The 24,138-nt window shown below is 53.6% G+C and overlaps 2 protein-coding genes across 11 annotated transcripts in view; both read left to right on the forward strand.

Annotated features, from left to right (window-relative positions):
* The window catches only part of NFYC (nuclear transcription factor Y subunit gamma), a 66,489-nt gene extending 53,818 nt beyond the window's left edge, over positions 1-12,671 (forward strand). For 5 of the 6 annotated variants that reach the window (XM_045859083.1, XM_045859081.1, XM_045859080.1 and 2 more), the window contains 5 exons: positions 656-829; positions 4,505-4,663; positions 7,749-7,856; positions 10,467-10,526; positions 11,470-12,671. In XM_045859083.1, the coding sequence (XP_045715039.1) occupies positions 656-829; positions 4,505-4,663; positions 7,749-7,856; positions 10,467-10,526; positions 11,470-11,901 (933 nt within the window). In that variant the 3' untranslated portion in view covers positions 11,902-12,671. The remainder of the gene's footprint in view (positions 1-655; positions 830-4,504; positions 4,664-7,748; positions 7,857-10,466; positions 10,527-11,469) is intronic. The other variant, XM_045859085.1, reaches the window with a different exon arrangement.
* A 10,776-nt stretch (positions 12,672-23,447) lies between these two features.
* KCNQ4 (potassium voltage-gated channel subfamily Q member 4) overlaps positions 23,448-24,138 on the forward strand; it is a 54,607-nt gene continuing 53,916 nt past the window's right edge. For 3 of the 5 annotated variants that reach the window (XM_045858639.1, XM_045858640.1, XM_045858638.1), the window contains exon 1: positions 23,449-24,010. In XM_045858639.1, coding sequence (XP_045714595.1) covers positions 23,697-24,010 — 314 coding nt within the window. In that variant the 5' untranslated portion in view covers positions 23,449-23,696. Of the gene's footprint in view, positions 24,011-24,138 lie in introns of all 5 variants that reach the window. The other 2 variants (XM_045858637.1, XM_045858641.1) reach the window with 2 other exon arrangements.

Below are 24,138 nucleotides of genomic sequence, written 5' to 3' on the forward strand. Positions count from 1 at the left end.
CCCAGCGGAGAGCTGTCCCTCAGGCCCCCTGGGTTGCGCTTCTGTGGCTAAGTACAACCAGCACCAGATGTGACATTGGATAGATGTGGCCCTCAGTGACCACGGAGCTCTCGACGCACTGTGAAACGCTGGGCACTTCCCTACTAAAATATCAACCCAGGAAAAAAGCCCCTTGTCTCTTTTCCCTGCTCAGTCTCTCCTGAGGTGGTGGGAATGAAATAAGGAGAGTGCTGCCTATTTGGGAGATTGGGAACTGGCCAGAGAGCGTGGCGTCTGGGTAGCGTCTTCCAGTGCTTGCAGTTAGCACTGTCCTCGGGTCCCAGCCCTGACCGCATGCACTGTCAAGCACTGCTGGTGCGTGGCTTCTGGCAACAGTAATTATTTGCCCATTTGTAACTCATCGTGCAATGGGTGATAACTCTGTTCTTTGGAAAATTGGCTGTATGTTTTGTGAAGTCTATGGAATCTGTTATTTTTAGTTTGATTTAGCACAACTGGTCTCTTCGAATTCCACTTCCCCTTGGCTTCAAATGTGGAGAGCTCAGCATTCAGCAGGCAACTGCACAGAGCCCATTTGGGGGAAGAATGGAAATTCACTCTGGCGGCTGCTGAGTCGGTTCTTTTCCTCTTACCTGCCTCTCCTTCTGCCCCACAGGAGGAGGTGCGCCAGTCTGTGACCCCCGCCGAGCCCGTCCAGTACTACTTCACGCTGGCTCAGCAGCCCACTGCCGTCCAAGTCCAGGGGCAGCAACAAGGCCAGCAGACCACCAGCTCCACCACCACCATCCAGCCCGGGCAGATCATCATTGCGCAGCCTCAGCAGGGCCAGGTCTGTGCGCTGCAGAGGGGACCTGCCCAGCAAGATAGGACTCCTAGGTTTGGGGTGGCGAAAGCTTGACCAGGGCAGAGAGGTCCTCAGACTGTTTCAGAGCACTGGGTGTAAAGGCCGGAAACCTGGCTGCTCCCCAGACTCAGCTGCTGAGGTGACATGACACCCTGATCTCTCTGGACCCTGGTTTCCTTATGGGTCAAATGAGGGAAGGATAGTGGACAAGATGTTCCTCATGATCCTTACGAGCTAAGAAGTTTAGAAGGAAAAACTGTACAGCGCCCCCACGAGGAGTAGTGGCATCCCCGTAGAAGACGTTTAGGGTGGGCTCCACGCCTGCTGTCTGTGCGCCTGCGCCAGAGCTGGAATTTGTGTCCTTAAGCGGGGGGTCGGGCCTGCACTCTCCCACCCCCCTGCTCCCCATCACTGATCTGCTGTAGTCGTGTCACGGGACCGTCTTTTTCACAGCAATCTTCCGAAGACTGTCACTCCCCAGTGCAGTTGTCATGAGAGCAGTCAGGCTACGTTTGTTGGGGGTCAGGAGAGGCTGCGGAGGACTCTGCTGTCTCACCTCTGGACAGATTTCCTGTCAGTCGTTAATGTTTTTAGTTGTCAAACACTGATCGTCCTCTGCAGGTGAAGTCCTGTGCTCTGTGTGGGGGGCACGAGCATGAACGAAATAGTCTCTGTCTTTAGGAATTCACAGTCTCATTGGGGCCACAAATACTTACAGATCACACCGCCGTGTGGGAAGTGTCAGGTGTTCTTGGGACTGGGTCGAGGGTGCCGTGGGAGCACGTCAGAAGGGTCACCTGACAAAGACGTGAGGAGGGTGGTAGAAGGATGTCAGAGAAGGTTCCTAAGGGAGTAGTACGAGTTTTAGAGGGAATAATGGAGGGGAGTCAAAGGGGGGAAGGAGGGCTTTCCCGTTAGAGGGCTCAGCACAAGCAGAGGCTTGGAGGTGGGCAACAGCACAGGGAGGGTGAGAGGGTGCAGCACAGGGAACACCCAGGCGAGGCTGGCGGGACTGGCAGAGGACACCGCCTTGACAGCCTGGGGCACTCTAGGAAGGAGCTGGATTTGCCTAGAAGAAAAGAATTGGAGTGTTGGTAGATTTAAATATGATTTTCGGATTTATTCCCTGCCCATTTTTTTATCCATGTAACAAATCTATTAAGTGTGTGGTCTTTGCCAGATGCCACGCTCAGCAGGAGGGCTTTAAAGATGAGTGCTGCCCAGCCCCTGCCTGAGGTTGCTCAGGGCCGTGGGGCCTGCCCGACCTTCTTGGGCCCTTGCTTGTGCCTCTGCAGTGGTGAGAGCCTGACCCGCCGAAAGCTTTACCCCTTCGCAGAGTGAACTTCAGGGGAGTCTGTTGGGGGCCAGCTCTGGCTGGTTGGTCATCCCAAGACTCATGGCTGTTGTGTCCCAACAGCAAGGCACATCGTACGTGACTTGATTGCTGCCAGGCTAACTCAAGCCCTCATTTTCCTGAAAGGACTTAAAAATAGTTTGGAAATCCTCTCTGAGGAAAATTAAGTTAATAGAATACAATGATGAGTTGGCAGTATACTTTTTTTTTTCTGGTCGAATAGATTTCATCTATTCTCTTCTCTGCCACTCTGGACTTGCTCAGCTCGGAGCTGATGAGGCTTGTGAGGATGGGCCACTCGGTCTGTCCTGGCACCTCCCAGCTGTCATTTTGCTGTCTCACTGGTTTGGGGTGGTCTTGGCTGTGGGACAGCTCCCTGGACCTCTGTAGAAGTAGCTGTTTCAAGTTGAGTGCAGATAACCTTTGCAGAAGAGAATACACACTAAAGTTGGAAGGAAAGCATATTTTGGTAAAGCTAATCCTATATTTTCTGTCAGAAATCAGTCACTTTTATTCCTGGAGGCTTGGGGAACAGGCTGAGTGGAAAGTCGCAGTGTGAGAACAAGTGTTTCCTGCTGTCCTAGCCCATGGCATGCATTTCTGCATGGGTCCCTCTGTCCTTTTTCTTTCCCACCCTGCTCCAGTTTACAGAGGTTTCTCCTTACCTTGTGGTCCCTTGAAGCTCCTGTGTAGTTCCCGGGACACCTCCCTTCCCTTGCAGCTTCCGGTGTGTAACAAACCTATGCAGTCAGAAAGGAGAGAGCGTCAGAGCAGCAGCACTGACGGAAGCTCGTGAGACGCCCAGGGCCTCTTGTTGAAGAGGGGAGAGAGCATATCCAAATCAGGGGTTTAGGGGTCTAGGTGTAGTGTATGTGTGTATGTATGTATGTATTTTTATTCCTCACCTGAGAATATGTTTGTTTGTTTGTTTGTTTGTTTTAAGGTTTTATTTATTCATTTATTTTTAGAGAGGGAAGGGAGGGAGAAAGAGAGAGAAAGAGAAACATCAGTGTGCGGTTGCTGGGGGCTATGGCCTGCAACCCAGGCATGTGGCCTGACTGGAAATCAAACCTGCGACACTTGGGTTTGCAGCCCAAGCTCAATCCACTGAACTACGCCAGCCAGGGTGTTTATTGATTTTTGATGGGGGCAGGGGGTGGTGGGAAGAGACATCAATGTGAGAGACAAACATCGATCGGTTGCCTCCTGTGCGCACCCCGACCAGGGATCAAACCCGCATCCCAGGCACGTGCTCTGACTGAGAATTGAACCTGCAACCTCTTGGTATATGGGACAATGCTCCAACCAACTGAACCACCTGGCCAGGGCTATAGGTGTACTTTGAAAGGCTCTACCTTCTTAACCACCACCATCCCCTACCCCCTACTAGCACCAGATGAGCAAGGTATGTTATAAAGGTCACCTCTGGGGTCAAGTTTTGAGATTTGAAGAGAGGATTGACCTTTTTGACAGTTCAAGTCTTTACAGTCTCTCAAAGTAAGTTTCATAGGACTATGGTCCAGTAAATGTGTGTGAAAGACACAGAATCTGCAAAGCCATATACATTAGACACAATTTCTTAAATCTGAGCTTCCTATTTTTCAAAAGTTAAAATTCTTACTTTATTAAATTCTGTTACTTAAGGGTAGCCTCAGTTAGGATCCAGGCGTTAATCCCTCGCGGTGTCCAGTGCGTTCACCCGTTTGCCTCTCCCATGGAAGCTGCGCTGCGAGCTGGAGCGGCTGGTGGGCACGGGCATGGGCTGGAGCTGCTCCGCTGCTCTGGGGGAGGGGTGGGGTGAGAACCAGCGTGCACTCGATTCTCCTTCCAGTGTCTTGCCGGCCTAACAAGTTGCTCAGGATTCTGAGTTCAGTAGATTCATACTGACCCCATTTTCCTTTTAGTTTGCCCTCCAAATTCACCTGCTCCAGACTTGACTTTGGCCTCTTCGAAAGTGAACTGTCATGGTTGCTTTTGATTCTTTTGTACCATGTATACCTTACCATCATTGAAATGGCTGTGAAAAGTTGCAACATTTGAAGCATAGAGGTGTTTTGGGCCTGGGCAAATAATAGGGACTATGAGCCTAAAAATCAAATGTTTGGTCTTTTATTTTGGTGAGTAACTTTCACAGTGCTTTAAGCCCAAAGGACTCTGTTGGTTGAGTATTATTGCTAGTGTTGGGGTGGATTCAGGTGTTTGTGGAGAAGGTTTGCTCCTAGTTAACCACTGGTTATTAGCCCCTTGGTTAGCCTACTGACTCTGAGCCACAGCTCAATCAGCTTTCCTGTGCCTCTTCTTTCCAGACCACACCAGTGACCATGCAGGTTGGAGAAGGTCAGCAGGTGCAGATTGTCCAGGCCCAGCCGCAGGGTCAAGCCCAGCAGGCCCAGAGCAGCACTGGACAGACCATGCAGGTGATGCAGCAGATCATCACGAACACGGGAGAGATCCAGCAGATCCCGGTAAGCCCTGCCCTGCCTTGCCTTAAGGTCTGCATGGCACTCCACTCAACACTGTAACAGGAAGTACTTAAAGATTTTATATCTCTGTATGTGTGTATTATATGTGTGTGTGTATTTTGTTATGTATATAACACACACATACATACATACATTTATACATTTTTTTAAACTATATTCCCATTACCACAGACCACAGTTTGCTTCACTGTATGCTCACTGCTTTCCATTAACCCAGGTTCAAGTTCACCACTGTGGGGCAGCTCCTTTTAATTTCCCCTCACTCCATCTGTGCAGAGAAATCATTGTAACCACTATTCCATGCCAAGGCCCAAAGGCCTGTGAGGCCGTCCTGTCTTTTGATTAGTAGAGAATAGGAGGGAGGTGTACAGGGAAGGCCATAAATACACTTGTTGCATATTCATGAGGCGGTTCCCAGTGGAGCCTGCAGCAAAGTGTATTTTTGGCTTTCATTTAACTTATCCATTCCTTCACTGTGGACTGCAGCTTCCTGTGTGCCTTGAGGGATTTCATTTCTTAGATTTGTACTTGTTCTTTTGTTGAAAATGTTCTTGTCTTAACACTTGCCATCTATACATTGGTCATTTTGCCAACAAAAAATGTAGAAAGTGAGTGACATGGAGCAGTCCTTCTGTTTCCTGCCCCTTACCCTTCCTATTGTAAATGAAATGTAGGCAGGTCCAGAAATTCACTTGAACTTGATGAACCACCCCCTCTCTGAAAAACGCTTGAAAAGTATCTTCAACTCTTTTTGTAACTGTTCTTATTAAGGTAACAGAGTAATAGGCCAGAAAAAACCTTAGGAAAGTGGAGTGTGTGTGTGTCTCTGTGTCCGTGCCTATCACTTTCTGTCTCATCTTGCATGCACTTGAGTGCATGCACGCTCACTCTCTCTCCCCCTCCCCCCCGTGTGTGTGTCTGACACACACACACACACACACACACACACACACAGCCCATCACTTCCAGGTGCCTTGCCTCACTTTTTCAGCCACCAAGCCCCAGACCTCTCTCTTGAATGATTTTTGCTCATATGGAGGCTCCACAACAAATTCATTTCAGCCAGAGATGAGTTCCCACTTTGCAGTGACTTCAACTTGAGTGTTTTTAATCCTGTGGAGCACAGGGCTTTAGCACAGGTTTACTGTAGAATTCAGGGCCTGGTCTCCATTGTTCTCACATAGGAGTCTGCACTTCTGAACTTATCAGTGTGCTTTCGGTAGTGATGACCTTCAGGAAGGAAATTTTGCTTCTCTTTTGAAAGCCTAAGGAGTAGACTTATTTGCTCTGTATTAATGTAAAAAGCTGTGAGGACCCCCAGACCGAGCCTTGCAGAGGACTGAGAGATATCACCAGATCCTAAATCGAAGCCTAAAAGAAGGGCATCTTCTAAGAACTGCTTGGAACTGTTTGGCTCACAGCTTTTCATTCACATCTGAGTTTCTGCAAAGAGCTCTTCCCAGCCAGGAAGTGGAAAATCCCTGTGGCCAGCAGTAAACCTTCCCCCATTCCTGGGATGAGACTTCAGTCTCTCACCTCCTGTGCCTTGGCTGGCGTCCTGGTGACCCCGGGACCGGCCCCCTCAGCCTCAGCACGTGAGCTCTCCTAAGCCCCCACCCAGTTGCCTTCAGCCCCAGGAGCGTCTTAGCACTGTCGCCTGGGAGCCGCATCAGGGGACCGAAGTGGGGAGGCGAGCTTGACCCTCACGGCTTCCCGGCAGCCCCTCTCGGCGTAGTCTCAGGAAGCGAGTGACCGAGGGCCACGATAGCGCGCCCTGTCTCCTTTGACTAGATTCTTCACAGGTTTCGGTTTTGTGGCGCTCTCCATCTTGCCTTAAGCAGATGATTCTGGAATGGTCTACCAAAACTCCAGCATTACTCTTTCTTGGTGGCTCTGGTCCTCTGAGGCTGGCAGCTTCAGAGGGGCAGTTCGATTTAACGCCGCGTGTAGGAGTGCAGCAGTGCAGCTTCCTCCTGGCAGCGTCTGCCTCGTGGAAGTGAAGTTCCCTTCAGTGGCACTAGCTCTCGAAGGGGAACATTAGCCACAAGAAGCCCATCCTCACAGTAGAGGCGGGCTGGGCCGCCCGGGACCGTGGTGTCCGGGCCCCCCAAAGAGAGAGAGAAACTGGGTTTGCTGGTCCTCCTGGAGCCTCTCTCGCCCCAGCATCTCGGTGCGAGTGTCTGCAGGCCGCCTCTGCTGACTCTCGTCTCTGCTGAGCCACCGTTCTCCTTGAGTTGTAACTGCCTTGGTCCTTTCTTCACCCCGCACGCCGAGCACTAAAACTTTCATGGCACACTGGAGCGTTAAGAGCCTGAGTTAAGGCTTTTAGCACACAATTAAATGCAGCATGTGGTATTATTGTATTATCTGAGACTTAATCTTAAGCACGAGGGACTCGAAGGGCATTTTTGTAGCTTTGGTTTCCCATGATGGGTTTTTCTGTGAAAGGTTTATTGATTCAGCTTCCCCTTGGGAGGTGTTTGGCCAGAAGCTAGTGCTGAACACCAAGGATCCTAAAGTCCCACAGACGCCCCCACCGGCCCTGGCTCCTGGGGACAGAGATCATAAAGCGGGTCAGCTTTTTCTTCCGGGGTGTGCAGCATGGAGTGGGGCGGTTCTGGGGCTGTGGTGCGGAGTGACGGCCATCTGCTCTGTGCTCCTGGCAGACGCTGGGGCTTCTCTCCATGCTAGAGCAGCCATTCTGGGAACCCGGGCGGAGTGGTGTGGAGGTGAGGGGAGAAAGGCCTGCACCTGGGCTGCGAGCGTTCTGATAGTGTTCGACAGCCTTTAGGGCAAAACTCTTAAGGGGAACTGAGCAAGGAGCGAAGAGCCAAATGAAGGTGACAGGGTTCTCAGGAAATTTTTCAAAGTCCATTCAGGGAACATAGCCTTTTTCGTGTTGTATGATGTGCAGGGCAGGGGGGTGATGGTTTAGCCAGACCTCTGTTAGAAAGGGCCTTTTCAGGGTAGACTTCTTTGGGGGGCTCAAGGGAATAGGGGACGTGAGAAGCATGCCTGAGGTTGCACTCAGTCTCCTGTGGTCTTTTCGTCCCTGCCCCTCCCCTAGGTGCAGCTGAACACCGGCCAGCTGCAGTACATTCGCTTAGCCCAGCCTGTGTCAGGCACCCAAGTCGTGCAGGGACAGATCCAGACGCTTGCCACCAATGCTCAACAGGTATGTGCCCCAGAGACGAAGGGCTTCAGCTGGGGACCAACCGGGCCTCTGGCTGGAAAGGAGTGCTCAGCGCACAGTTCTCTCTCGCCGTGTGACCCTTCAGCAAGAGCCACCTCCACACCCTGCATATTTATTGTGCACCCCAAGGCACAGCTGGGGGCTTTTGGAAGATCGTATTCACAGTGTCTCTGTTACCATGTTGTTGTGGAGGGACAAAGAAGTGCAAGGCAGGGAAGTCTCCAGGATGCTTGGGGAAAGCCTGATGTTACTGCGTGAACGTCTGACCAGAAGCAGCACTTTGACAGACTGCCTCATTGTCAGGCTGAGTTTCCATCTTTAAAACTGAGCAGCTGTGCGTTCTGGCACCTCCTCTACCCTTTAGAAAGCTCCCTTAGATTTTTTTAAAAAATATTTATTTATTTTTAGACAGAGGGGAAGGGAGGGAGAAAGAGAGGGAGAAAAACATCAGTGTGTGGTTGCCTCTTGCATGCCCCCTGCTGGGGGCCTGGCCCACAACCTAGGCATTTGCCCTGACTGGGAGTTGAACCAGCGACCCTTTGGTTTACAGGCGGGTGCTCAATCCACTGAGCCACACCAGCCAGGGTTGCTTACTTACATTTTATGCTCACCTCCTCAGGCATCCTTAACCAGTGATTGCCCCCTCATCTTCTCTCATGTCCTAGGATATTGAAGGCCGTGAGCCCCAGGTGCTGAGTGGCTGCCTCCCTGGGCTTGGGGGTTAGAGAACGTGGGCATTATTTGTAGAGGAATGGGGTGCTGGTCAAGGGGAGGCATTGTTAATGGGTTCTTTTGCCTCAGGCCCCAAAAAAAGCAGCAATCGTTTAAGAGCTGGCTCTGTCTGGCCCCGTTGCGCTTCTGGTGAGGCATCTATTGACAGCAGTGACAGCTGAGTGTGCAGAGCAGGTCTCCAAAGATCTCGTTTGGGGAAATGGGAGGGATGAGCCAAAAGTAAAGCTTCTGAGTTCCGGGTAAGTTTCTGGGATCCTTAAAGGCTTACATAGGGACTTGGGCTTTTCCCTAATTTCCTTGGTGCTCACTGACATGGAATCAAAGATCAAGACTGGTCACACCTTTGGGTACCTCCTCCTCCCCCTTTAAAAAAAACAAACAACTTGTAAGATTCTAACCCGGGATCCAAAAAACTTTCCATGGCCTGGGGGTGGGAGGAAATGCAAAGGAACAGTTTTTGGTGTTTCCCCAGATGTGAGTTTTGGAACCAGAAACTGAAGCCACAGAGTGGGGAGAGTTGGGTACACAGTGCGGGGCCGGGTGGGGGAGCGCTGTAAGAAGAGAGCACTGGAGGGTAGAGCCTGCATGACAACAGATTGTAATCGTGACAGCTGGCGCTTCGTAGGTGCTCAGTAAATATTTTTTGAATGATGCTGAGTAAATAGTATGTAAATAGCATGTAAAGTTAAATAAAACTTTCTTTTCAGCTGCGGTAAAGATCAATCCTGCTGGCCACAGGGCACAGTTAACCTCATCTGTGAGGAATATTTTCCATTTGCCTCAGGGTCATTCGTTTACTCTGCAGACTTTTCTTTAATACTTAGTTTGTACTGAGCGGTGGCTCAGCTCCTGCCCTTGTGCAGCTTGCAGACCAGTGTGAGGAGAAAGACTTGAAACCAGGAGCAACAGGAAGAAACCTTTATGGAGCCCTTTCACACCTGTCCCCTTCTTGCCCTGCGTAGCCTCCTGGGCAGGCCAAATGGGTTGTTTTTGGCTGTTGTGAGGACACTTGAGAGGACAGTCCTTGCCTGGCAGGCTGGCTGTGCTGACTGCAGGAGGTGGTACACAGAGGCCGTTATCAGTCGAATGTTCCATAGGCACACGCGGGCACACTGGAGATGCTGCCGTCATCTTGCTCATCTGCCAGGCTGTCCCACAGCTGGCACTGTAGGGTGCATTTCTGCACGCCAGCAGATTTCTTTTAAAGTCCACACCTAGGATTTTAAGTGCACGTGATAAATGTTTTCCTTGCTTCCTTCCCCACCCCTCCCACCTTGGCCCAGAGGGCTGCACGTGGCTGTCATCGGAAAAACTGCTTCATAGGTTTGCCACCAAGGCTTCCAGGGCCAAGGTCACCTGCTCACCAGGGTGTTTCATATTCCAGTCAGATAATCTGGGTGATACGGGTTTGGTTTGGAGCCCACCTTCCAGGAGTGAAAGGGACCACTCACTGCCTTGCCCAGTTGTTGCAAACTGTCTTCACTGGCTGAAAGACTCTTAGGGCTTCTGCCCGAACAATAAATGTTGTGTCCTCTCCTGTCAGCACTTAGGAGCTAGATGTGTGTTTGATCTGAGTCTCAGGCACCAGAAAGACCTTGGGGCTGGGGCTAGTGAGTGGCCATTAATAGTACGTGGTCCCAGGTCCTCTGTGTGGTGTCAGCTCCGAGGAGCCTTCAGTGCTCCGGGGTGGGCAGGGGCCCTTGCTCTTCTGCTCATCGGGTGCCTGCTCTGTGCCAGGCCTTATCCTGGGCATCTTGTACCCGTGGTTTCCCTTGATCTTTGCAGCCCACTTCTGGGCGGTGGGCTGGTGAGCCAGGCCCTGCGGCTGACCTGCCTGCTCTGCTGTCTTGATTCCTGCAGATCACACAGACTGAGGTCCAGCAAGGACAGCAGCAGTTCAGCCAGTTCACAGACGGACAGGTAGGACATCAGCGGGGGTGGGGCGAGGGGTTGGGGGCTGGGGGCTAGTGGATGACATCTGTGAGTTTGGATGGTTAGGGCAGCTGTCCCGTCTTCTGTTAACAATGACTGGACAGAAATTGTTAAAAACAAGTACAGTCTTTAATAAATCAGCCAGTGTGGGAGCTGAACATAACCTTAGACCTTGTCTAGCCCAAATCCCCAGTTGACAGATGACTAGACTGAGCCCTAGAAATGGGACGTGCCTTGTCCATGCTCCCTCAGCTGTTCGTTGCAGACCCAGGACTATAACACAGGTCTCCTCTTCCCTCTCTAGGACTAGTTTTTTTCCCTGAGCCATGTTGCTTTTTAATAGCATGGCTCAGTTGGAATGCAGAGAACACGTGACCTCTCAGCCTCTCTCAGTGCCTGGAATTCAGTAATTCTAAAGCCACACGAGGACAGAACCCTCCCTGTTCCCTTGGCCCTCCCCTCATACTCTGGACCCAGACAGCCCGGCGGACACGATGGGGTGACGCACCCGGGCTCCTGTTCTCTGCTGCCCGAGGGAGGGGAGCTTCATCTCCCACCTCTGCTGGCACCAGGCCCTAGGCTCACGTGCCAGGGCTTCTGGAGCCAGAGTCTTGGCTTTTGGTTTCTTTTGGGGACACCTGAGAAACCAAATATCCAGGTGACCCTAACCTCCCAAAGTGGCTCTGTGAGTGTCTGCCTCACCCCTCACAGGTCTTGGTTGTAGGAAGTGTTTAATCCCAGGCGACCTCCTCAGCGGGGCCCATGTAGGAGATGCAGGGTCAATGTGGCCTCCACCTGAGCCAGATATTCCAGGGAAAGGAGGAGAGGGGGTGATCCTGCTGTCCTTGCCAGTGAGGCTTACTGAGAGTTGGGGAAATGCTGACTTCCAAGCTGCTGGTACAGTGGTTCGAATTGCTTGTGTTTGTCACAGAGAAACAGCGTGCAGCAAGCTCAAGGCTCTGAGCTAACGGGAGAGGCAGAGCCCAGAGAAGTGAAAGCCACAGGAAATGCAACTCCCTGCACCTCTTCCCCGCCCACTACACACACCCCCTCACACCGTGCTGGTGCCTCCTGTGTCTGCTGCTCCCAACCCCCGCAGAGCTCCACATCCCCTCCTCCCTCTGACGCCTTGCAGTGGGTGGTGGTTGAAGTGTCTGGGGCCCCCAACCAACTCGAGGCCCATAGGGAGCTGCATGCCCCTCTCCCAGGGGTGACCTCACTCTCTCCTCTCCACCCCTCGCAGCAGCTCTACCAGATCCAGCAAGTCACCATGCCTGCCGGCCAGGACCTCGCCCAGCCCATGTTCATCCAGTCAGCCAACCAGCCCTCCGACGGGCAGGCCCCCCAGGTGACCGGAGACTGAGGGCATGAGCTGGCAAGGCCAAGGACACCCAACACAATTTTTGCCATACAGCCCCAGGCAGGGGGCACAGCGTCCCCTCCCAGAGGACCCGCCGACCTCAGCACCTCCTGCAGGCTAGGACGCTGGTGCCCTGCGCCCCACGCCTGGGGGCCGAGATTCTCCAACAGAAAGATGCAATATTTTTTATTTCCTCCTTTTCCATTTTTTTCCCCAAGGAATTGATATTTCAATATGTTGTGTGTCCAATGCTATGAAATTAAAATATTAAATAACATATTTATGGCATTTCTTGAAGAGTGTGGTTGAAGAAATATTTCTTTTGTTTTCCTTTTTTTTTTTGGTTCTCACCGTCACTTCTTGTTAGGAGCAAGTCTCCTAACAGGTGTATGTTATCTCCTGACTCTTGGAGCAGCTGCTGCCCCAGGATCTTCCACCGTGTTCTGTCTTCAGATGAAATTAGGTGAACGTGTAGCTTCCTCTTCATTGGTGTCCACTCTCCTCATCTGGCTCTTGCCCCAGAGCTCTGCGTATTTGCATCTGGAGGCCGTGGAAACGTTCCTTGCGTTTAGGAGATGAGCTCGTTTGTCACGGAGAGTGGGTGGTTTCACTCCCAGATGTCCTCTCCCAGGGACCCGAGGAGACTAGAGCTCTGGGTGTTTACCACCACCACCCTGTTTTTTATTTTTTTAAATGCGTTAAAAATTGTGCTAGTCTCCTTTGCTGCATGGACTTCAAACTGCATAACATGCAATAAACCTCATTTTAGATAATTTAGAGTCTTGAGTTTCTGTATCTGGAAGCATTTGTGGGGCTGCTTTGCTTGGGAAAGGCTTGGAAAGGTTGGTTTGCCCGCAGGTTGGGGGGGGTGTGAAGGAGGGGGACCTGCCGTGGAAAAAAGCTAAGGAAAACTTACTCTACTTATCTGATTGAAACTGAGGTCTTCAGCTGATTTTAAAAATGAAATTCAGTAGGATCTGTTTGCGTCTCAGAGGTCCATACCTGCCTCACTTTCTGGGCTACCACCATGGGCAAGACTCCATTGTGTCCTGTGTGGCTGAGGGTTGAGAGAGCATGTCTTTGAGAAAACCGTCTCTCTCCTTCAACCAAGGACCCGGGTAAAGCCCTCCTCCCCAGCCTTTGCACAACTCTGAGTTGCCAACTGTGGCCACACCCTATAGCATCCACCAAGGAGGGCAGCCCAAGCCCTTGCCCAGCAGCAGGTCACGAGAGGTCTGCAGCCAGGGCCTGTATTCTAATTGCAGCAAGAATAGAAAGCATTCTGCTTCATTGACCACAGAGGCCAATAGTGAGCCGTCTCCCTTACCCTCACCACGCCACCCTCAGCTAGAATGAGGCCCGTTGTGCGGGAAGGTTGGAGAACTGGATGCTGGGAGAAGTGGGTATTAGTTTCTTCTTCGACAGTAATGCACCATAAAACCTTGGGCGGCTCCCTGCTTTGGGGGGCTATCTGAAGGTGTGAGGTGGGGATGGGGAGGAGTCTTCCATGTTAGATGATTTCAGGTCTGACCTGGTGCCTTTATAAATGCCCTGCTGGCAGCCATGGCAAGTACCGGGACATCTGTGTCATCATTTATTTCATTCTCAGTCACTTACGGAAGAGGACTTCGCCATTGAAAACATACACAATGAAATAAAACATGGCAGGGTAGAGTTCTGAAGAACATGATCGAGTAGGAGATCAGAATCATAGAAAACAAGGAATATTCTGGCTGTAAAGAGCTGCTACGTAGTTGTTAGAACTGGGTTTCACATCTCATCCTGGGCTTTGGGGCCACCAAAGCAAAAGACCCAGAACCAGGTAAGATTCACACCATGAAAAGAAGAAAATATTCTTTTGCAAAAGCAAAGTTTTTTTTTTTCTAGTTTCAAGGTTTGGGATACAGGGTGCCTCTCCGGGGTCGTCAGGGTGGTGGGGCAGATGCTGTCACCATGGGGAGTCTTCCCCTGGTAAGAGTTGGGCAGCCCCATGGGCGTCGGATTCCCAGGTTCAGTGCCCCCACCCCCATCCTGGGCCTTTCTCTCAAGGGGGTTCCCTGGCTTTTCCCACTGCTGCAGCCAAACATGCTGCGTGCGTAGCCCCGTGAGCGAATGCAAGAGGAGAGTAAAGTCAAGTGCACGGCAGAGGCCCTGACCTCAGAGGAGAGACAAGCTCAGCTGTTCATTTCGTGGCACACACACCCTATCGAGGCCGCTGGAATGTCCCACCCTGCTGCTCTGTGACTCATTCCTGAACACCCAGGTGTAATTGGAAACGCGTGCCAGTCAATGGGTCCCCACTTTCCGGTAGACTGCCGTAGACGAGTTCTTTCTTGGAGATGTTCGATCGGTTGTGATTGGCAAGCAGCTTCCTTGCTGAGCACGTTCCCTTTAAATTTCCCCGCCAGCAGGGCCCATCTGGGTGTAAACAAACACTTCAGTGCAGCCCAAGACAGCCCCTATCTAATGCCCAACATGATCCCCTTACATCCGGAGCACTCTTGAAACATTTTTCCTAGCACTTGCAGCGCTTGTCCTCTGTGTGATCTCCACCGTGACCCTGCAGGGGAGACAGGAAGAGGAATGGTGATCCCTGTGTGGCAGATGGAGACAGACATGGAGGCCCATAGAAGTGCAGTGACTTTCCCAAGGTCACTGCCTGAAAAGAGGTGGAGTTGAAACCAAAACATTGGATCCCCTGTGTATACATAGCTGCTTTTTCTGGCTGAAGATGTGTGTGTGTGTGTGTGTGTGTGTGTGTGTGTGTGTAAGAGAACGAGGCTTTACTGAATGTGAACTGACTCCTTTTGCTCTGCCTTCCCAAATCTGCTGGCCCAGCCTTGAGTATATGTGGAATAAAGGAAGCAGTTGGACCTGGTCGGTGGACAGCTGGTGGTTGGGGTAACTTTCCTGGAGGCTGACGTAGGAGCCTGGAGGCCCCTGGAGGCCTCTGGGATTATCAACAGACCACCTGGCTGGCTTCCTTGCTGCTCAGTTTTCCTGAGGCCACAAGGGGGCAGCAGGGAGCACTCTCCCAAGTCTGGGAGATGCCATGTCTCACCCTCACCCAACTTGAGACAATTCTAGGGACTATGGCGGCATGACTAGATAGATCCTGGGCCCCTTCCTGATAAAACCCTTAACTTCTGAAGGGAGGGGCCTCCTTAGGGTAGCAGTGAGGGCTGGAAACACTACCCTTTCTAGAATATTACATCCGGGTAGGTGGTTAGATTTTAACAAGGACTTTCTGATGACCTAAGTTCATCCAAGTCCCTGTGTCCCCAGCTTTGTGTCTTTCCACCCTCCTCCCCACACTCTCTGCTCCTGCCACACTCAATTACTTGCTGGCCCCTGAACTGAACTCCCATGTTTTCAAAATGTACTGGCCCCAGTGTCTGAAATGTCCTTTTCCAGTTATTGATCTCCTATACATCCATCAAGGCCCAGTTTAATGGCCCTTGCTGAGAAACCTCCAATTCCTGGAGCAGAGTTAGCAAAGACCTCTTCGACGTTCCCATAGCAACTTCTACAGTCTCTATTATTAGTGCTCAAATACACAGTCATTCAGCAAATATTTCTTTGGCACTTTCTGTGTGTCAGACATTGTGAAGACAGATGAAAGCGAGCCAGCGAGGCTTATGCTCTCACGGGGCTCCTGTTGGGTTGGGGCAGAGGTGGGAGAGGGGATGAGAGAGAGAGACGATATGCACGAGACAAGTTAGGCCCCAAAGAGACCCCCTGTCACTGTTAGAATTTTCTGGTTTTGGCTGTCTTCTCCTCCACTTCAAGGTCATCTCTGCACCTCCTGAGCCCAGCACAGGGCCTGCCACCAAAAGAACAATAGTAATTGATGAGCAAGTAAACGAACGTGAACCCTTCCCCGTAGCCAGCTTTCAACACTGCTCACATGCCCACCGCTGTTACTGTTGCTTTTTTCTTGTTAACTTTTTCTTGAGCACCGATCATACACTGGAGGGCTGTGCCGTGCAGGTTATCCCTTTAAGAAATTTCTGTGAGGGAAAATAGAGCTTGGCACCTGAATGGATGATCTCATTTCATCTTCACATCCTTATTATAAGTAGGTATTCTCCCCATTTTGTGAGTGAGAAACTGAGGTTCAAAGAGGTTAAGGAATTAACCCAGGGCACCAGCTGATTAAGTAGAGCCGGATGCTTAAAGAAGCCTCCTGTCCCCGCCTGCTCAGCTCCACTGCTCTTGTCCTTACCGTTCATGATTCTTTTTCCTACAGAGAATGAGAGCTCTCCACCCCCAACTCCTGGGTAGGGACCTAGCCTTTGTCCCACCTCTCCAGCTATCCACAGACCTCTGTAAGCTAGCCTCTGACCTCCCGGGAGGAGAGGACTCGGGCGGAAAGGTCAAGTGTCTGCTCCCACAAGGTCAAGTGTCTGAACTCCTCTGGGTCCCCCTGAGCTGGGCTGGCAGCCTTACCCCCTAGTTTGTATGCTAGGCCACTACCACAGCCCAGGAGAAAGGACGGGAGAGCAGCAAGTCTGGCACTCCAGGGGAGAACCTGAGCTGAGCTACAGCTGGGCCAGGCTGGGCTGCGCTCCTCTGGCTGGCTGGTGCTGAGGAGAGGTAGGTCTGAAACAGGACCCAGCCTCCCCAGCCTGCAGCCCTGGCCCTCCACTAAGTCCCGCCACCTCTCCCAGGCCCCGCCCCTCCCCCAGGCCCCTGCACCTCTCTCTTCCAGTGAAGAACTGTGAATCAGACGCTTTCTAAGATCTCATTTGTGTCAACGTGTCTTTATTTTGCTTTGTATTGAAATGATGGTTTGGCAATGTATGGAATTCTAAGTCCACAGTTATTTGCCCTCAGCATTCTGAAGATACTATTTCATTGTCTTTTGGCAAAATCTGTTGTTGCTGATGAGAAGCTCACTGTCAATTCAATTATTGGACCTTTGTAGATAAGCGATCTTTTCTCTCTGGTGGCTTTTAGAATTTCCTTTTTATTCTTGATATTCTATACTTGGGCTGCAAGGTGTCTAGATGTATTTTTGTTTTGTTTTTAAAGATGTCTTACTAGGCAGTCTGTGGGCCTTCACAATCAAAAAGTTCACGTCTTGTTTCTGGAAAGAGATGAGTTACTCTTTCCAGTATCTTTCCCTGGAACTAACACCCTACGGCGTCCCCAGAAGCGAGGCCTGCTCGAGTGTGGTGGGTAGGGTAATAATGTGGGTGTGAAATTTATCGTTTTAATTTGAACATTTCACCTAAAATGTCACAGGGTGTGCTTGAGTGTGATATTGTTATGTTATAGAATTGCACACTTACGATTTTGTAATTAAAAAGGCATTAGTTGTGTCAGACCCTGTATATTCTAGATTTTTTTCATTCAGTCTTTTATGTCTCTTTCATATATTTAATCTCTTTATTATTCTGTGATTCATGCTGAGGATTTTCTCACGCTTAGCTTCTAATTCACTAATTCTCTTCTCTGCACTATTTACTAACCCATCTGATTTTTTTTTAATGTGACTTTGTTTTCTTTTCTAAAATTCCTAGTTTTTGTCTTATCTACCATATGCCCATGTTTGATATCTTTCTATTCTGGTGTTATAAATGCTATTCCCTTATCTCCTAGAAGATTTTAACAATATTAAACTTCCTTTTAGATTGTCTCTTTGTCTCTAGGTCTCTAAGTATGAATTCTCCCATGAGAAAGATGTCTCTCAAAATATTGTATTTCTTCTTATATGTTGCGAAATTTCTTCTCCAGATAGTTATTTTCAGCACATCTTTCTGACTGTGCCGTGCAACATGGAGGCTACCCTCAGGGATGGTTTCTCAGCTCCCTCTGCCCAAGCTGTGCGGAAGCGCACCAGCCCCAGACTCGCTCTTATATTGCTGTCTTGGCTTGGGATTTTTCGTGGTGTGAATATCAAGTCCTGAGCCCACACCTCATGTGGGTAGGCTTGAGGTATCATAGCCACGTGGGTATTCTTTCCACCAAAAGCCAAGGCCAGGTGGCTTGCAGGCTGACCTATTTGGGCCCTGTTTATGGCAGACGACACTTTCCCAGACCCTGCTCTAAGCAGGAAGCCCGCCATGCCACTGGTGGGCTCTGCGGGCATACTTCCATTTCGCTGGAAAGCTGAATCCCTCCTCAGAGGTAGAGCTTCAAATACGGCTCACCACTGGAATGCCCTCTTATTTCTGGCCCTTAGAGATTTCTCATTCTTGTTTTTGAGCTTGGATATATTGTTATTTTTAAAGATTTTATTTATTTACTTTTAGAGGGGAAGGGAGGGAGAAGGAGAGACAAACATCAATGTGTGGTTGCCTCTCTCACACCCCCTACTGGGGACCTCGCTCACAACCGAGGCATGTGCCCTGAATGGGAATGGAACCAGCAACCTTTCCATTTGCAGGCCTGCACTCAGCTACTGAGCCACACCAGCCAGGGCTGCTGTTGTGGTTTTTAATTATCTAGTATTTATCTTGTATATTTACTGCTTTAAGGAGAAGGGACTTCAATAAGCTGGATCAAGTTTGACCTGCAAGTCCCACGCTCTGGGTCTCCCAGCCCTGTCGCTGAGCCCCCCTTCTTTCCCAAACCTCAGTCTGGTTTATCACGTCTTGTTCCTTTTCTGAACCTCCTTCCCCGCGACTCAATCTGCAGCCCCTCCTACTCACACCATCTCCCATCCCGAGCCCTCATCCAAGTTCCTCCCACCAGAGGAGTGGGGAGCAGGGACACTTTCGTCCACACACCCTCAGCAACTCGGAAACGTCCTTCCTCCTCGCTCTTCAGCCAGCGTCACTGTGCCAGTGGCTGTCGCTGAGGACATGGAGCCTTCCGGCAGGACCGCAGGATGTGGCCTGCAGCATGGGCTTCCAGGGGTTGGGGTCCAGATGGAAGAACCCTGAAGGCAGAAGAGGAGCCGTGCAAGAAGGCATGGCTTGGACCTTCATTTCCACACCTCCTCCTCCCCCAGTGTCTCCTGCTTATGGGTCCTCCTCCAGCCCTGAGGGTCAACGGGGTTCACTTTTGCTTGGCTCAGCAACACCGCTGACTGGCCCAGCCGGCGGGCATGGTTGGGGCTGGGGACGGCTCAGTGGCATTTCCAGATCTACGGGGACAGAAACCCTCTGGGGCCCCCCTCCAGCACCTTTCCCCTGCTGGCTGGCCTAATTCTCATGCCCACTCAGGCCTCCCTGGGAAGAGGAAGCAGGCCTGGTCTTTCTCTCATACTTCCTCCCGCTCCCAGTGGCAGTGGGTCCCGAGGGCTGAGTAATGCATGTGATGCCATCACTCCACAGACACCCTCCACTCTGATCCCCTCCTCCAGTTCAGAAGAGCTGCGGGACTGGGGGATTCTCGCAGCATCTCCCCTCTCCGTCCAACGCACACCCGAACAGCAGTAGGATCAATGATTCTCATTTGTACAGCTCCCAGCACGATGGCGACTTTTCACGCATTACTGCTTTCAGTCCTGTCAGCTGCGAAGGCGGGGCAGAGGTGGAGTGACCAGCTAGTCCAAGGTGCAGCCAGGAAGTGCGGCCGTGACTTGTAGCTCAGTGCTCTTTCTGGCCCTGACACTGCCAGCCTCCCTGGAAGCTGGCACCTCCCTCTCCACCCCACTGAGCTCTCTCCTGTAGAGCCTCAGCCTCCAAGGTATGGGGAGGCTCAGGCCCTGGCCTGGTTCCCATCAGGCCCAACTGAACCCTTCAGGCTGGCATTCAAGACCTCCTGAGTCCCTCTTATGCTCTGTAATATCCTCCCCATCCCACACCCACCCTGCCCATGAGCATGTGCACACACACACTAGCACAGGGGTAAAGGGCTCTACTAGACAAGTATCCTTGCTGAGCCTCAGTCTTCTTGCCTGTAAAATGGGGGCGTGAACAGCATTATCTCAGTGCTGTTGGGATGGTGAGGTCGACAATGCAGACAAAGCCCCCTGCATGAGGCTTAGCATTTAGCCTGGGCCTCATCAGTGGGCGCTGCAGGTATTAGCTGTACTTCTCTATACCTCTCCAAGCCCTGCCCACCTCTGCCCCGCCCCAGCAGGCTCCCTTTGCCATTGCTTGTGGAGACCTCTGCCTCCTCGGACCTCTAGCAACCCCAAGAGCTGTAAGAAAACCCAGGGGGTTTCTGGGGAGGGAAGAGGAGGACGTCTGTGGGTGGAACCTTGACCTGCTCACCCCAATTTAACCACAGCACTTCTGATTTTTACATGTTGGGGTGCTACCTTATGACTCTGTAACAAGGATTCATTTGCTGACAGAGTCTGAAAATCGCTCACTTAAACCACTCCTTCCCACTCCTAGAAAGCCCTGGGTGGACCTGAGGTCACACTGGGAGTCAATGACAGGCTTGAACCTGGCCCCTGGTTCCAGGCACTTGCAGACCTCAACCTCTCAGAGGAATGAGTCCTGGAGAACAGGGCCCAGGCCATCCGTGGTCCCTCGGCCCTCAGCACTGGTCCCAGGGTGGCATGCACAGGAGGTAGGTGCCAGCCGGGAGCGTAGACAGGCCACGGACAGTTCTAGGCTCACCCCCCGCCTGCCTATCTTTAGGTGAACCCCCTCACCTCGCATCCTCAGCCTTCTTGCGTGCAAAGGGCTGTCCCTGGTGGGTCAGGGCCTGGTACTTAGTTGGTGCCCTGCAAATGGGAGCCCTCGCCCTCCCCACTCTTCTTCTCAATCAATACTTGCTCCATTGATGGATGATGGTGACAGTGACGAATTGCAGGAGATCCTGGGGCCCTGCCCCCTCCCTGTGGTACGGAGAGGGAAACTGGAGCTGTGAGCCAGAAGGGGACTTGCCCAGGTGGGACAGTGAGCGAGTCTGGGCAGGGCGGGGACATTCCAGCAATGTTACCAGGGAGAGCAGGGGGTGGGGCCAGGAGTGGGAAGGAAGCTGCGGAGGAAGGGGTGAAGGGAACAGGTGGGAAGAAGGGGCAGAGGAGGGCGGGAAACCACATCACCCCTCCCCCACTCCCTGCAGCAGAGAGGCCGACTAAGAAAGCCTAAGACAGCTGTTTGCTCAGAACAGTGCCTTTGTCACTCAGGGCTGCGGTAGGGGAAGTCCACTCTCCCAGTCATGACTTGGGAATCCAGATGGGGGCAGGGAGGTAGCCAGGTGACCCTCAGGGTGGCCACCTGTCTTCTCAGAACCAGACTTGCTCTTTTGCTTCTCCTCTCTCTCTCTCTCTCTCTCTCTCTCTCACACACACACACACACACACACGCACGCATGTGTGCACACATACACACACTCCCATTAAACTTTGCTTACAGCCTCCTAGACCCACCTTCCTCATCCCCTCACCCCTCAGGAAGAGTTCCACGTGCCTTCACCGTAGAAAGAGAGGGCCCGACCCTCTATCACACACAACCTACAGGAGAGCAGACCTCTGCGCCCTATTCGTAGTCCTTCCTGAGAGCTAACTTCCATCCTCCTAGTTTCAGCCACAATCTCTTGCCTCCTCCGGTTGCCTCTGGCGGGGTGATCTGGAGCCGTACCTGGGGAGGATGGCAGACCCGCTCCCCACAGGGAGGGCTCCTCCCAGGGAGTGGAGGGGACTTTCGCAGTCCCCCAAATGGGAAGAGAGGTGCGGGGCCCAGAGGTGATCCTCAGCTTGAGGACCAGGTTTCCCAGAACAGACCCAATTTCAGATATTCTGGGTGCTAACAAGGGCAACTGGAGTTCAAGTGTCATGTCTGCCATGGAAGAAGGGCCTCGAAAAGACCCCAAGAAACATCGCCAGATACCTCGCCACAGCTTTCCCTTCCACCGTTCAGGTCCAGACCTTAGTCGCCCCCCCCCCGGGGGGCCCCTGGTTGATGAGGCTCAGGCAGGCAGCCCCTCGACATCTGGCTGAGCGGTGCCCCGTGTCCAGGGGGTGCTAGCTGCAGCATACACGGAGAGGACGGTTAGCCCACCCAGCTGGGGCACTGCGTCCATAGCAGGGCCCTGGGGGGCAGAAACCCTCCCCAGTTACCCAGTGAGGGCAGGGCATAACCCGCCCAAGGGCCTCAGACTCTGGCCCTGGGCCCACCTGGAGCCAGAAACAATGAGCGTGATTCAGGTCGAGACCCCAGAAGGCGCCCCCTGCTGTGCAGAGGGAAAGGGTGAAGGGGTGTGTGAAGGCTGCCAAGCCCAGCTTGGGGACCCCCCTAGGACCCCCCTAGGACCCCGAAGCCCCCTCCCTGCTCGCTCGCAGCTCTGCCTGCCTCCCTCCCCCACTGGCGCTCAGCAGATCAATGCTGCCTTTGCTGACAGCTGAGAATCGAGCTCGCCTTCCCGCCCCCTCTCCCGCCCCTCCCGCTTGGCTGCTTCGTCCCCCGAGATCCTCTCGAAGGAACGGGAAGAGTTTGCTGCGGAAGCGCTTCACCTTGGGGCAGGGCCTGCGGAGGGAGCGGCTGGTGTGGCCCAAGCCTCCACAGGGGAAGAGGGAATGAGGACGGGGAACCCCAAATCACCGCTCTGTGCTGGCCCGAGAGAGCTAACGAGAACGAAAGGGCCGCCCCTACACAACAAGCTGGAGAGGAGGCCAGGCACTAAGAACTTTCTAGCTGGAGAGGGAGCGCCGTGGTGGTGGAAAGCCTCCCAGTTTCAGGGTGGGATTCTCTGGGCCTCTGGGAACGGAGTTGCCCAGCCGGAACGCTGGCTCGGGGCTCACCTCCCAGCACCCCTGTGCCCTGCACCTGGTTCCCTGACCTGGGACCAAGCCAACGGAGCACTTCAGGCTGAACCTGGATCAGAGGAGACTCTTCTTTGGGGCTGGGTGGTCTCCCTCTCTGGGGGCTCTTCCCGGACCATGAAGAAGGGAAGTTCGGTGGGGGGGAGGGGGTGGGAGGAAAAACGGACACACCTGGGGCCCACGCGCTACACACCCTGACACAACTCCGCAGCGCCTGGGCATCAGGCTTGCGGGTAGGAGCTGCTCTCTTAGCCACACGTTGCGCCGGCACACTTCCCACACCCCGCGCAACGCGTACTGGGCACAACCCGAGGGGACACACCTCATCTCTTGCACCGCCAACACCCAGACGGTCGGACCTGCACACCCTTCTTCACACTCATGCACACGGGACCCACAACACGCATTTCCACTGAGTCAGTCCCACCACCTGGCAGACCCCTCGCACCCAAACTCCACGGGACACGTGTCCCGTCTGCAACCGTGGCAACAACTCCACACTCCGCGCCCCACTATCCACTAGTACACCCGAGGCATTCTAGCCGGGACTTAGGGTCCACACAGCCCCTTGAGGCAGTGCACGCCCCTTGCCCGCCTCCAACCTCGCGGCCCCGTGAGCTGCCCCCTGGGCCTGCCGCCACGCGGTCGGGTCAGGGTACCGACTGCACGGCCGGTGCGCCCTGGCCCGCCGCCTTCGCCGCGTGTCCCCTCCCTCCGCCCGGCTCGCTAGCTCGCTCGCTCCCTCCCGATTTGGGAAGGCGGCCGCGGGGCGGGCGGGGGCGGGCGGGGGAGGGGCGGGGCGGGGAGGGTGACATGTGAGCAGCGCGCCAGGGCAGGTGGAAAGGCGAGCGGCATGGAGCGCGTAATAAGAGAGTTGGAGTCGGAAAGAGCCGCCCCAGTCGCCGGGGAAGCGGGCGGTCAGAGCGGGCTCCGGCTGCCCCCAGGTTCCGAGCGCCCGCCCCCCGCCCCGGCGCAGCCCCTGCCGGGACCCTAGCCCCCGCCGCCTGCGCCCACCCCGGGCCGCCCTGCCGGCCTCGGGTCCGAGCCATGTGCCGCTGAGCGCCCCGAGCGCGCGCCCCCGCCCCGGACTGTCCCCGGGCCCCGGCCCCCCCGCCAGGCGCCGCCCATGGCCGAGGCCCCCCCGCGCCGCCTCGGCCTGGCCCCCCCGCCCGCAGACGCCCCCCGCGCCGAGCTGGTGGCTCTTACGGCGGTACAAAGCGAGCAGGGCGAGGCGGGCGGGGGCGGCTCCCCGCGCCGCCTGGGCCTCCTGGGCAGCCCCCTGCCTCCGGGTGCGCCCCTCCCGGGGCCGGGCTCTGGCTCGAGCTCCGCCTGCGGCCAGCGCTCCTCCGCCGCTCACAAGCGCTACCGCCGCCTGCAGAACTGGGTCTACAACGTGCTGGAACGACCCCGCGGCTGGGCCTTCGTCTACCACGCCTTCATGTGAGTTTGCGACCCCGCACCCCTTGCCCTGTCCGGTGCTCCCGCCTCGCGCGGCGCCTGCCGGAGCCTAGGCTACCCTGGGTCAGCCGCCGAGCTCTGGCTCCGCCTCCTGCCCCCATCCCCAGGGC

Source organism: Phyllostomus hastatus, unplaced genomic scaffold (assembly GCF_019186645.2).
Source record: "Phyllostomus hastatus isolate PE091 unplaced genomic scaffold, TTU_PhHast_1.1 phas_scaffold_182, whole genome shotgun sequence".
Classification (NCBI taxonomy): Eukaryota; Metazoa; Chordata; class Mammalia; order Chiroptera; family Phyllostomidae; genus Phyllostomus; species Phyllostomus hastatus.